General features: G+C 33.6%; 1 protein-coding gene across 1 annotated transcript; it reads left to right on the plus strand.

The window, feature by feature from the left end:
* Window positions 1–4474: 4474 nt before the first annotated feature.
* On the plus strand, window positions 4475–6381 carry LOC21408711 (zinc-finger homeodomain protein 2). Its single transcript, XM_010100361.2, has one exon. It carries the CDS (start codon window positions 4679–4681, stop codon window positions 5453–5455), a length of 777 nt encoding a protein of 258 aa, XP_010098663.1. The 5' UTR covers window positions 4475–4678; the 3' UTR covers window positions 5456–6381.
* The last annotated feature ends 7824 nt before the right edge of the window (window positions 6382–14205 follow it).

Raw genomic sequence — 14205 nt, forward strand, 5'->3', positions numbered from 1 at the left:
CCTTTTTTTTTCCTTTCCCTTCCTCACGTTACTCTCTCTGTCTCGACACTCTCTCTCTTCCCTCTCTCAATCTCCTGAGCTCTCTCTCCTTCTCCCGTTCATCTCTCCCTCTCTCTCAAAGTTTTCTTTCTCAAGGGCCGGATTTAAACCAAAAACGGAGGTTTCTAAGAGGTTTTCAACATCAAAGTTTGGATCAAGATAAAACTCTTTGAAACTTACTTTAGATTTTCGGATTTAGCTTTGTGAAACTCATTTTAGTCGAGTTTGGTGATTTTTGGTTTAAATTTTGTTTTTAAATGGAATCCGAATGGGATTTGGTGAAACCTTGATGAAAAATTGGGGGCTTTTGATTCTTTGGACCCTATTTGTTGATTTGAAACTGGATCTATACATTTTCCTTGAGAATATGTCAAAATCGGACCCAAAATTACAGGTTTTGGCTTTGTTCCTCGCGAATCAGCCATTGGTGGCCCTGGAAATTCTTCCCCACCGGTTGACCGGTCCGGTCGACCGGTCACCCTTCCATAGGTCGACCGATTCGGTCGACCGGTCACCTCTCCACCAGCTGACCGGTGGAGTTACACTCCTCTGTCACCGGTCGACCGGTTCCCACTGAAACCGACCCTAAACAGCCTAGAAAACCCTGTTTTGACCCCGAACTTGATGTGGGATTGACCTAACCTCATTTGAGAACTCAAAAATGAGTGGATTAGCCACATGAATCCTTATTTTCCATTCGATTCTCCGGAATGAATCTCTATCTACAAAGAATCATAATTTGAATTAAGAATTGTTTATGAACATTGATTTTGAACTATAGCATGCTAATATGATACAATTGCATCTAATTAAACGAGAATGTTTGATGAGAAGGGTCAAACTCTAAATTGTTGATTTTGATGGAAAAGATAGTGGCACGATTCGAATTGGAGCTTCAAAGGCAAGCGGAGCTAGGGCTACGTGAAGACAGCCACAGGTTTGATATCCAAAAGGTAGGATATTCTTGTTCATATCCTTGTTAGCCTTACTTTAAATGATTTTGGCCAATGAAAATGTTTTAGAACAAAACATGTTTAAAGAAAATGATTTTAAAGAAATAGCATGAGAATGCTATTAAGTTTTCCAATGATTTTGGAAATGAGGTTTCAAAGGGTATTATTTCTTAAAATGAATTATCTTAAGGAATGATACAATGCATGGTGGCCTCAGAGATCGGGATGTGGGAATCGCATCCTTGGGGGCAGGTCCCGAAACCCGTACGGATCCACTTCTTGTTTAGTGGAATTATGGCTCTACACTTTTCATAGACTGACATTTTTACCGCTTCTTGTTTAATGGTATGATGAGCTGCACACTTTCATTATACAGATATTTTCTACTGTGAGTATTTCCTTTTCTAAAAAGGGATGATCGGTCCCGGGTATATATCTTCGGACCGTGAGTACCATTATTTTAAATGCTTTATAAAATTATATCCTACTGAGCATTTCGCTCACCTTTCCCTGTTTTTAAATGTATTAAACCCCTCCAGGCGACGCGAGGAGTAGTGCGGAGTAGGTAGCTACTACCGGTGACGTGGACTTGACCTTGGAAAGTGAAGAGTTATCTTTCCTTTTATCTTTTATTTTAAGGCATGTATAAAAGATTATGGATTGTAAACTTAAATATTACTAGACTGTGGTTGATGTCACACTTACTTTTGTTTATATTCATGTATGCTAAACACCTGTCGAAATTCCTGACTTGATACCAGGGACGTGGTTTTAAACTGGTTTGGTTGGAAATTCCACCACCTTTCTTGAAATTGAATTTCTCCTGAATGAAAAGGGGGCTCGTTTGGAAATACCTGGACGTTTTGGATTTGAAAGGAATTAAAATATTTACTAATCACTCTCTTAAACAGGTTTAAATTTCTAAACAAGCCTCCACGTCACTAACCCCAGTTTGGGGGTGTGACAAATATATTGCAATTTTAAAACAAAATGATTGTCAACATGTTTCTCCTTTCTTTATAGAGAAATTAATTAAAGTGGACGTACTTTTCCTAGTTAGACTTCAATAAACATTTAACATATATGGGAGTGCATGGGGAGAGAGAGCTCACCGTAAACCCTATGTGGAGGTGCCTTCAGGAGATCAAAGTCCAATAGAAAAAGAGAGAATATATACATATAAAAAAGAGGCTTTTGGGGGGGTGGGGGTTTTAAATGTTTGGCGGTCGAGAACGTCACATTATGTCGGAGATGAAGGGCTTTTGTAATTTGTATGGAATTAAGCTACTGCCTACTAGTTCCCGCAGATGCCGACAAATAATCTCAAATTTTTTTTCCCGATTGTGGCATTAATCCTATTATTCCCTGTCGAGTGTCGACTCGTCCAGTCCTAAGTTTACTTTCTTTCATTTATTTCATGTCTTTCTCCCCCAACTTGGACTATTTTGCTCCATGCTTCCATTTTATGAGGCATCCAACTTGCCACTACTCCTCCCCCTTTTTTGTCCAATATCCTATAAACTATTCCATCTTCACTACTTTTTATTTTTTATTTTTTTATTATTGTCATTCTTAACTTTTTTGTTGAAATTTTTTGAGCATACACCTTACAATGCAATCAGGTGTGGAGTTACTGTTAAATTATATATGTCTTCAAACACAGTATTGTAATATTGTAATTTAATCTAAGCTGATTCAAGACCCGTTTAGTAAACATGTTCAAAATTTGATGATTTGAATCTTTTTATTTTGAAATAGAAGGTTTGAAAAAAATGGTTCAAGTTTTGGTTCAAATCACTTAAAAAGAAGTGAGGATATAAACTCAGATTTATACCAAAAAAAAAAAAAAAATGGTTCAAAACATCGAATTGATAGTTTGAACCAAAACTTTAAAAAGCTTTGGCAAACACTGTTCAACCCACTTGAACTAGTTTAACAAATAGGCTCTTATCTTTTTGTAAATGACCATTGGATATTCGAACATCAAATGGTACTGTAGGATGAGAATTGAGTTTGAGGGAGCCATTGTATAAAAAACAATTCATATTTATCGCTTTAATATTGAAATACTAAGTTTTTCTATTTCGAATGAAATAAAAAGTTTTCACTTGTGGACCACACTAAGTCAATTTTGTTCAATTTGCTCCTGAATGGAAAAGATACAAACTAAATTTAAACTTTTTCTTCTTTCAATTGGGTAAGATGAAGATTGATTAGAAGTATTCTAAGTTTTATCCATGCTAACAACCTATTCAACATAATAATGAATATCATTATACGTTTTTAATCATCTTAAGAAGACACTAAATTAATCACGATATTGTTGATTTGTTAATTTGAAATTAATTTCAAACAAAAAAAGATATTACCGGATCAGTATGAATAAAAACTGTTATGCGTGTGTGTATAATCCTTTTGAATTCTATGGTATCCACTCCAACGTATATTTTTCATTTTAATTCGATTTTGATCAATTTTAACATTTAAAAACATATACTGCCTATATAAATACCCTACAGTAGGATAATTTTCTCTCCAAAATATTTATAAGTGCTCTATTATAGTAAATTTCACTGATTTATGGGTCCAACAATATGTGGGTCCTGAACATGTTGGGTTGTTCCTATGTGAAGATGTACTATATATCGAGGTTATCTTATCCCATCATGCTAATCACTACGTTTTGCCACCTGGTATGGTATTACGATTATTGCATTTATTATCTACTTACTGAACTGGTACGATAATTAAAATTATAACTAGAAAATGTACTCTTATACCTATTTTTTATTATAGCATTAATAATTTTTACTTAATTTGAAGTAAAAAAAGAAAAAAGAAAAAAAGAGACCCACTATTTAAGAAATAAAATTTTGTAGAAAGACTTTGTGCCCTAGCACATGATTTTTATTTATTTATTTACAAGTCGCGCTAGCAATTCCTTTTCCTTGTTTCTGTTTTTACTGAGCAGTGGTTTCAGTCTCTCTTTACTTTTACCAAAAATGACAAACGTATCAAAAGGGTTTTTCTGATCAACATATATAAAGGATAAAAAAAATAAAAATAAAAATAAACGAGAGCAGGTAGTGGAATATGATAAAATTCCCATGTCAGAATGATGTGAGAGGAAAAGATGATTTAGAGGCACAATAATTCAGCAGTAAAAAAACTGTAAATACACATTTTATCTCTTTTGAATGAAAAAAAAAAAGCTAAACGGTAAGGATAGGGTTATAGAAGAGAGAATAGAATAGACAGAGATTTCACAAAATGGAAAGCATACGAAAGCCTATCGAGTAAGGCTAAGAGTAAGACACCTCTTTTTCTGCAGGCGGGTAATTGATGACCACACTCTCCTCCCCACTCTTATCTTCTCCTCTCTAAAGACTTCTATCTTCAAAACCAAAAAAAAATATTTAAAAAAAAAAATCCAAAAGCATAATTAAACTGATTAGATAAAAATCATCAGCGTAATATATATACAGGCAAAGAGAGATAAAGAGAGAGATAAAAGAAATTAGAAAAAGGAAAATAAAAAGATTAGCGGTGGAAGTGTTTTGGCTGAGCAACCATGTAGATCTTTGCCATTAGGTGGTAAGAGAGAAAAGCTTAACGTAAATCAAAAAAGGAAAAGTAAGAGAAGAAAGAGCAAGCCTTGCAGCCAGCTGAGCTATCTACTACTGGAAATGGAATTCGACGAGCACGACGACCCAGATGAGGAAATGGAGATCCCGACCGTCCTACCGCCAGGCTATGACTCCTCCTCCGCCGCAGCCGCCGCCAGAACCATCAACAAATCCGAGGTTGTTGGAGGCGGCGGTGGTGGCGCGTCGAGCAACTCGAGGAAGAACTCCGGTGGGGTGAGGTACAGAGAGTGCCTGAAGAACCACGCCGTGAATATCGGCGGACACGCCGTCGACGGCTGCTGCGAGTTCATGGCGGCGGGCGAGGAGGGCACCATCGACGCCCTCAAGTGCGCCGCCTGCAACTGCCACCGCAACTTCCACCGCAAGGAGATCAGCGATTCTTCCTCCCCCGGCGCCGCCGCCGCCGCCTCGGACCACCCCAACTACCTCTACCACCACCACCATCACCAGAACTTCCCCGGCGGTTACTACCGGTCGCCGCCTCCGCCGTCGGGGTACCTCCACGTGCGGCCGCTGGCGCTCCCCGGGGTTTGCGGAGGCGGCCGGGAGGAGGGGGAGGACCACATGTCGAATCCAAGCAGCAGCGGAGGAGGCGGAGGCGGAGGAGGAGGGTCGAGTAGTAAAAAAAGATTTCGGACGAAGTTCACGCAGGAGCAGAAGGAGAAGATGCTGGCGTTTGCGGAGAGCGTGGGGTGGCGGATCCAGAAGCACGATGAGGCGGCGGTGGAGCAATTCTGCGCGGAGACCGGGGTGAGAAGGCCGGTTCTCAAGGTGTGGATGCACAACAACAAGCATACCCTCGGTAAGAAACCCTAACGCCAAAAAAATTCCAAACAAAAAAATATATATATAAATAATAGTATGGATTTTGATCAATTAGCTTAGCTAGCTAGCTCAATTTGTTGTTGCACTTTGCACCACATGATGAGTATTGAATGGAAAATATGGCTGGAGAGTAGTACTACAACAAATACTACTACTACTACTACCACCAAGTAATATTGATGAGGATGGTGATGACCAACTTGGAGGAGGAGAAAATACTACTACTGGTGGAGCGTGGAAAAATTTGTACTGTGAATTGATGATCAGTACTACTACTTCTACTACTACTTTTACTAATGATCTAACTAGGGTTTTCTTCTTCTTCTTCTTCTTCTTTTTAATTTATTTTTTAGTTTATTATCACTTTGGGTTAATTAGCAGTTTCTATTAATTTATTTTTCTGGATCTCTTCTTCATCTTAAGCTAGCTGGACTTCTTCTGGGTTATTATTGTCAGTGGATATACTATATGTCATCATTGTTGCTGATGAGCAATTTTTTTTTAACTCCTTTTTGTTTTGCCCAACTGCTAATTCAGTCTTTGATTTTGAGCTTTCAATTATATATCATATTGTTGGAAACCCTATTTTGTTTGGAAAAAGCAATTTAGGGTTCAACGATTAATCTGGCCAGAAAATTGTAATTGAACTAGCTTCGCTATAGCTTGGTCCACCTCCATTTTTGGGGCTTTAATTCGATTATGTTCATTATTTTATGAGACTCAGTTTACAGCTTTTGATAATCATCAATACTAGGAGAGAGGAAATTAATGATGGTAAAGGAAAAACTAAAGAATGGAATCAAATGAAAAATTCTAATTAAATATTAGAATTGGTAGTCAAATTAAACCAAAGAAATTACTACCAATCGAGAAAATTATAAAATACCCAGTAGTAGAATCAAACGAATAACGGCAAACATGCAAAGCTGCATTTATTTTTCTTTTCTTGTATTCACATGTGTCATCTTCATTCCGGATCTTCTTCCATATCACCGCTTTAGCTTTTACTGTGTATATATGTGTGTATTTATATATACATACAAACATCATGTTTCTCTCTCATATTTAATATTCAGTCCAACCTCCATTTGTATTCTCAGAGATTTCGAGGTAATGAATTATAAATATATATATATATATATATATATATATTATATATCACTAGAAATTAGGTCGATCGAGCAAATATATACATGCATCAGTTTATCTGTATACATTTTATCAGAGAATTGCCTACCTTTTCTTTCTCATTACTCAATTTGCTTAACTTTTTGGCCTTTTGGTATTAAATTTTTACTTTTTTCCAAAAAAAACTTTCAGATTCTTCGTCATGAAATAATTTAATGCTTTTCAAAAGAGAAAAAAAAAAATAGTAATGCTCTCTACTCACTCTCTGAAACTGCAGTCTTCTGTCTTAATCACAGCCACTGATTTCCTGTCCTTTCTTTTGTTGCTTTTTATTCTGCCTTCAGATCTCATCCTATTCATCTTCTTCTTTCTTGTTGTTCCTTATACAGGGAATTCATGAGAAAATGCATTGTTGAATGAGCCATGAATAGCAATAAGAAATCTAATTCAGGCTCATTTTAATACAATTTTTCATGTTCACTGTATATATGAATCTAAAATTTACTTGGCACAAGTTTTCTTTTTCTTTTTTTTTTTTCTTTTTTTTTTTTGTGTGTTGAAATCCACATGTTTTCTTTTTCAGGGTTTTGTGGTAATTAAAGATTTTCATTTTTTTTTACTAGTGTTTTTTTATACTATTAGTTCCTAAGGTATAGATATTTAAATGTTTTGGTTTTTAATTTTTTTGCTAAATCATTTCTTGATTTTTCTCTATATGTTAATTCTTGGGACCAATTGACGATGGATACTTTTTTTGCCCCCCTATTTAACGCACTTAATCATGTAACCATCATGTATTTGAATGTATAGAAACATTTTAGGAGAAAGGTTCTCTTTATTGCTTTTACAAACGCTTAAAACTTAGAATTATTTTCTTGTCTTTATATTTTTTTTGTTGAAATTCAATATTGTCAATCGTTAATTTTCTGAAAATCCTTTTTAAAAATATAAAGTAAAACCAAAAATAGATATATTCAGTTGAATTAATTTTACCATTGATTTTACTTTTAAAAACAAAAAATAAAGAAAGTTGATACCAAACAAGTTGAGACGTCCACTAGATAACCTGTTTGCAGAGAATATTGAAACACCTCAAAGAACGTAGTGGATGGAAACAATTGATTAAGAAAACTCATCATGCATAGTTTGATTATTCTGTAGGAGCAGTGTTTTAGCCTGTAGGTGAACATGCTCAAAGTTATAGTGCATTAATAAAATTTATTTATTTATTTATTAATATTATTATTATATCATTGTGTTTGTTTGAAATTGAAAGGGAGGAAAAGAAGCAGATCAAGGATGAGACGCAAAATTCTAATTTTACTTGCTAGGGTAAACTACCTTTTGTACAAAACGATTTATGGAAGGATGATTGTAATTTTCTTTTTTTTTTTGGGATGATGATTGTATAATTTATATTATATAAAAAACATTCTCTTTTTATTTGTCATTCAATTTTGAAAGATTTGTTTTTTTAAGCAGATGTTCCAGAGAGGAATATAACACTTTTTGTAACACTGACAATTAACTATAATGATTATGTGCAGAAACGTCAAAGTAATCAAGTAAGAAATAATAGTGCAGAAATACAAAAAAAAATCAGGAATTGGTATCGCGGTTCGATACGAATACCTACATTCTCGGGACCACACTCAGACAGTGAACGATCCACTAAGATAAAATAATTACAAACACCACTCGATTTTACACACTCAAATGCTCCCTCCTTGATGCTTTCGCCGATGTGGAGAATCCTCATCGGCGAACTCCCTTTGACTAGCAATGGACTTTCTCTCAAAAGCAACAAATCCTTCTCCCGAAGAACAATCTTCACACAAACAGCAACAAAACTCATACACAGAGCTCACTCTAAAAATATTTTTCTGTCAATACAAGCCACACGCCCAAATTCAACACACCTAACCAAAAGATACGTGCAGCACCATACACCATGCATAGACTTTTTCTATGTATTTTTTACGATAATTGCATGCCAAGTGAGCTGCAAAAACACATCTTAAAGAAGACTTTTTAATATCACAAGAATCACTCAAAACAGTCACCACAATTCTTTCAAAATAAATCTCCCAAGACTGTGCAAAGGACCTGGACACAAAAGAGATCAAATTCGGATTACACAACCCTCACACATTCTTTTTAGTGCAAGACTTCCTTTTAAAACACAAATCTGAATCACACAAATAAATACCATATTCAGATTTAGCATCAATCAAATCCGAGAACTATCATGCAAATTCTAGACCGAATTTCCTTAGAAATTAAGCAGTCCATGCCTTCTCTTCGAAGTCAAAATCCGAAACTTTCTAAAAGCACCGCAATCTCAGATTCTCAATCAATCACAGCCACCATGTTTCCAAAATAACTCCCACGAAATCCTCTTCAGAAACAAATCAATTAAGCTAAAAATATTGTAGAACCAAATCGGCCAAAACACCAAATCTACTCCTTTCCAAGTAAAGCTGAGAAGACCAATTTAATCCTTTCTAAAATTGAAGTAAAATAATTTTTTCTCCTCCTCATAACTCGATCCTCAAATCTGCACCATGATCATGTAATTCCTGTTTTTGAATTTACAGACATGTTGCCAAAACATGCCAACTAAACTAAATACCTAACAAATTTTATCCTGAATTTATTTATCCTTCAATTAAGTACTGCATAAACATGTTAAACTTCATGGCTCTCGCGATATAATATACATAATTAGATTGTTGACACACGCAAATTACACACAGACACAATACATATTTAACAAAGTTAGTTTCAGTATAATATCATAAAAATAAAATTAGTACATTGAACATTGATCATGCAAGGATTAAGCCACGATTGATCATGCAATCACGACGCTGCTGGTTCGACAAGCCCTAAAATTTCTACTTCGTCAATTTTCTTTTCCCTGTTCAATTTTTCTCTTTACTAAACAATTCATCGATTCTAGTACATGTTTCTTGGCCTTAAATATCCCCTCCTGCCAACTTTTTTTACTCCACTAAATTTATAAGCGACAAAGTTTTTTTTTTTTTTTTTTTTTTTTACGATTTCAGAAATTAATATACGGGGCTGAAAATCATAAACATTGACAGAATATTACTTATGAACATTTCGTATCATGATTGTTTGGAGCTTTGTCAGAGATTAAATATATGTCAATTGTGAGAGTTTTTTTGGGGAATGTCTTTTCAAGTACTGAAACTCTGTAATTTTAAGCGCGTTGGCACAGGCCCAACTTTTTCAAAATAAAAAAATAAAAAAATATATATGGCCCCAGTCTATGTACAAATTAAGTCGACTATTTTTTTCTCTTACTTTTATTAAGTCGTCCATTATTGATCATGAATTTACTTTAGCAATAATATTACTTGGCCAATCCTTAGCTTTAGGTTAGACTTCATATGTCAAGCTATGGATTGCCCAGTCTTTAGGTTTCTTGTTCTTGGTTTAATGCCCATCAGGGTCGTTTTTCTTCCTACATTGTGTGTGTACACATATATGTGTCTATATATATATATATATATATTATTTTGTCTAATACTATTGAGTGGGAGACTTGACATGGGATGATATTTTTGATGTCAACTTAGTTGAAATTCGTTAGTTTTTTTCTAATGTCAATTGCGCTCTCTTTTTATTTTTTTTAAGGAAAAAATATATGGGTAGGAGAGGAAAATATTTAAGTTGGAGAAAAGCTAATTATACATATTCTGAATGTACCGAGATGATGTCAGATATTAGTTACTCCGCCTATGAAAATCTGTCGTGAAAAGTTATTAATACACGTTATCTTATATTTTATAAGTGAACGAATACAAGTTTTGTAATGAACATATATATATATATATATAGTAATTAATATTCATTATCTTAAGGGGGGAGTGTATTTTGACCTTCTTTGTAAACGTACGTTGTTTGATTTGTTTTCTTCTACTTGGAAAACACAACCGTACTTGCTTTCATTCAATAGTATTATCATTACACTGACAGAAACGTTTTATTTGATCGGTAGACGCATAATTTTCATTAATTTGCTCACTTTACACGTTTCCCTGTCTTTTTCTTTTTCTTTTTCTTTTCTCATTTTCTCTCTGATATAATTCTTCAAACTCTCGTTTATGTTACGTGTGTAAGTGGTCGCTTGATTGCTTCTTACGGTGCACTTTTAATGCTCTATTTCTTTATTTCTCATTTCCTCTTTAACGCTCTATTCCGGGGATTATGATAACTCAAGTTTTATAGGTTTAAAATAAAACAATAGCTTACAATAATATCACGGGTTTAAAATGAATTAAAACAATAAAACATTTTCCTTTTTGCATTAAAGAATTCGATGATTATTTCCATTGTGGAGAATATCCCACAGAACATGTGATGTCAGATGCGTGGCAAGACTTAATCATGTAAAATCAACTTTACAATATTGTGTATGTTTCATGATCTTCACACACAAAGACACGTACTTATATATACATATACATATGTATTATTGACCATTGCATAATTATCTGGACTTCTTAAATCTGGCCCACACAGCTTTTAGAATAATATGTTCAAATATATTATACATGTAAATTGTATATACACATGACATATATAAAAGTAAATTTATTTCTGTGTGTTTATTTGAGCACATATACAAATATAACTAGCGAGATATATATGTAGGCACGCTTTACTTTTTTTCGTTGATCTCACTAAATTCAATTCAATTCTTAATCGATTCTCTGGGTTAATAGGTGGTTTTAGGAGCTCTCAAATTCAAATCTAGAGGAGGCAAATCTTAAGTTATTTAGAAAGAAATAAATCACGTCGCAAATTAAGTTACTATAGTAAGCTTAATTCAAAGTTTGAGGTCGTTTATGTAATTATATATTTTTTTCTTTTTTTTTCCTCAAAACCTATGATTCGACTAAAATAAGGCATGCAAATTAGAGTTCTCAACTGGAGAATATCGTAATCACAAATCCTCTACAACTCTCTCTCTCTCTCTCTCTCTCTCTCTCTCTCTCTCTCTCTCTCTCTCTCTCTCGAAACTATGTTGAATATTCTTCCAGCAAAAAATTGACGATATTAAATATTAATCTAACAGAACTTGAAATACACGTGAAAAACTGTCCAGCAAACAAAATGATAAAATAAATATGAAAATAACACGTAAAAAACTATAAATGGTCATCAATAATATGAGCGCAGTTTGACAGCATGTTTAGTCTTTATGTTGAAAAGGTACTGTAAAGAAATAGACATAAATGGTTAAATTAGTAGAACAATATTGATAAGTTTTGGAAAAAAAGAATTGGTGGGTCTATGTTTATGTCGACGGAAGACAAGCAGTTTGCAGCTTTACTCAGGGGGTATGGAGAATATGTGGTCTGAAAAGGGGGTAACAACAAACTAGGACAGAAATTACAGCTAATATAAAAATATCAGTAAATTCAACCATAAAATTGTTTGGACTTTCTATTGAATTGAGTTTAAGAAGAATATCATAGAAAATATATATCATTACATATATATTACATGCGTACATATATGTAGTTGTGTATATGATAAAACAAACATATATATATATATATATATTACATAAGACAACCTGATGTGTAAAGTGACAACCTCATGTTAACTTTAACACTTCTCATCCCACCGATGGTGAGAGCATAACGGCAAGACCCACTAGAACTCTCTCGTCTTATTGAAGTTGGAATTATTTTTCTCATCCATATATTAAATGTGAATCAATTAAGTTATTTTAGGCTTCATTTATGCTAGTTAATGAAAGTATAAGTCATATTATTTTTTGTCCTACCTGTGCTCCTAATAGATTGCTAAGTGATTACTGAGTTAAGGCATAAGGATACCACTAATTATCTTTTTTTCTTAAAAAAAAAAAAAAAAAAAAAAAAAAAAAAAAAAAAAAAATCTCATCCCAAAATATAAAAAAAATAAAAAATAAAAAGAATAAATAGTGTAATATTAAACCTGTGAGCAGACGAAATAAAACGTATGCTGTTAGATGAAGTCAATGTACTTTAATTCTTACACTTCGCCAAATACATGTGTGTGTACATAATTATATATACAAACATATTCTAAGAGAAATATAGCAATATTGTTAGATGAAGTAAAAAGACAAATGGAGAACCAATAAAAAAAAAAGAAAAAAAAAAGGAAGAAAAGAAAGTAGTGATGATGAGGGACAAGGAAGTGCCCCATGTTTCAGTAATCATGGTTAATCTTTAGGTTGAGACCAAGCATTATATATATATATATGTATATGTCAACTCGATCGATTATTTCTCTATATTTGCTGGCATGTTAACGTGCCTCCATAATCCGTGACTGTCGGCATTTAAGAGAGAGAGAGGCGAAATGGGGTCCTACTACTAGCATTGGCCATGTAATCACATCTCGAGGGGTGTGTGTGTAGAGTCGTATATGCATGAATAAAGTTTGTCATTTGTATGGAGCATATTAAACAAAACATATTATATATACATACATATATATGGCTTATCGTGCATTATTCTAAGCCAGGGGTCTTTTTTATCGACAATAAAATAAGCAAATGACCATCACACCATATGCTAACGTCATCGTAATTTTAATTGATGCATATACAGAAATATCTTTATATATAACAAGACATACTTCTGTGATTAATTAGATGAGAAATTAGATGATTGTTGTTGTTTGTGTTTTTTTTTTTTTCTTTTTATAAAACTTATTAATAACAACAAAATAGTAGTAAATTTTAGTACAAATAGTACCACACAAATTAACTATAGCTTTTTTAGCTTACGGTTCTTCCAAGTTCCAATATATCGTGGAATGCTTTTTCTCGCTTCATTATTTTTGAAACACTAGTACTAAGTATTAACCAAGATGGAAACTTATAGCCATGCATACAAAATACTTGGCAATTTGAACCAATATTTGTTGTAACTTTTCTCAATCTGTGACGTGAGTTTAGAACCATTCCAAGCGGGTTTACAACTCATTTTGGAGAAGTTAGCCCCTCTCTTTAGGTTCTCATGGGTTTAAACCTATTTACTATAGTATTTATAGTTTAAAACTGTGACTTTAATCTCACACTAATTAAACACCAATTCAAACTTTTATTACATGGTGTGATGTTTTATTTTCTGTTCAGAATTTACCCTTCCAAATACCAGTTTGAATCAGAATAAAACCCACATCGGTTCAGTACTTTTGGTTCAAATTTATAAGATTCAAAACCACACAATTCAAAACTGTGAAGTCAACGGGCCCGAAATTTGCATAATACATTGGTCGTTTACTGTTTAAAGGATAATCTTGATAAATACTCTTTAAAAGTGCAAAGTCAGAATTTTTACTCTTTATTCTTAATTTATAATCTTTTTAATTAAATAATTACACTAATAAAAATGTATTTATTAATAATAAAGTGTAAAAATTTAGACTCATATACTATTAAAAGTAAATTCTCTATTTTTTTCTGTTTTCTTCAAAAGGGCAAGTTGGACTTGGATTTAAAGCTATATGGGCCCATGTTATATGTCGAAGGATTATGAGTGTTATTTGTCATTTTTGTGTTTCTGTTTGCTTCCATTGAA

Source organism: Morus notabilis, unplaced genomic scaffold (assembly GCF_000414095.1).
Source record: "Morus notabilis unplaced genomic scaffold, ASM41409v2 Scaffold467, whole genome shotgun sequence".
Classification (NCBI taxonomy): Eukaryota; Viridiplantae; Streptophyta; class Magnoliopsida; order Rosales; family Moraceae; genus Morus; species Morus notabilis.

Coding starts and splice junctions, on each gene's coding strand:
- LOC21408711 (XM_010100361.2), top strand. CDS start 4,679: ATGGAATTCGACGAGCACGACGACCCAGATGAGGAAATGGAGATCCCG.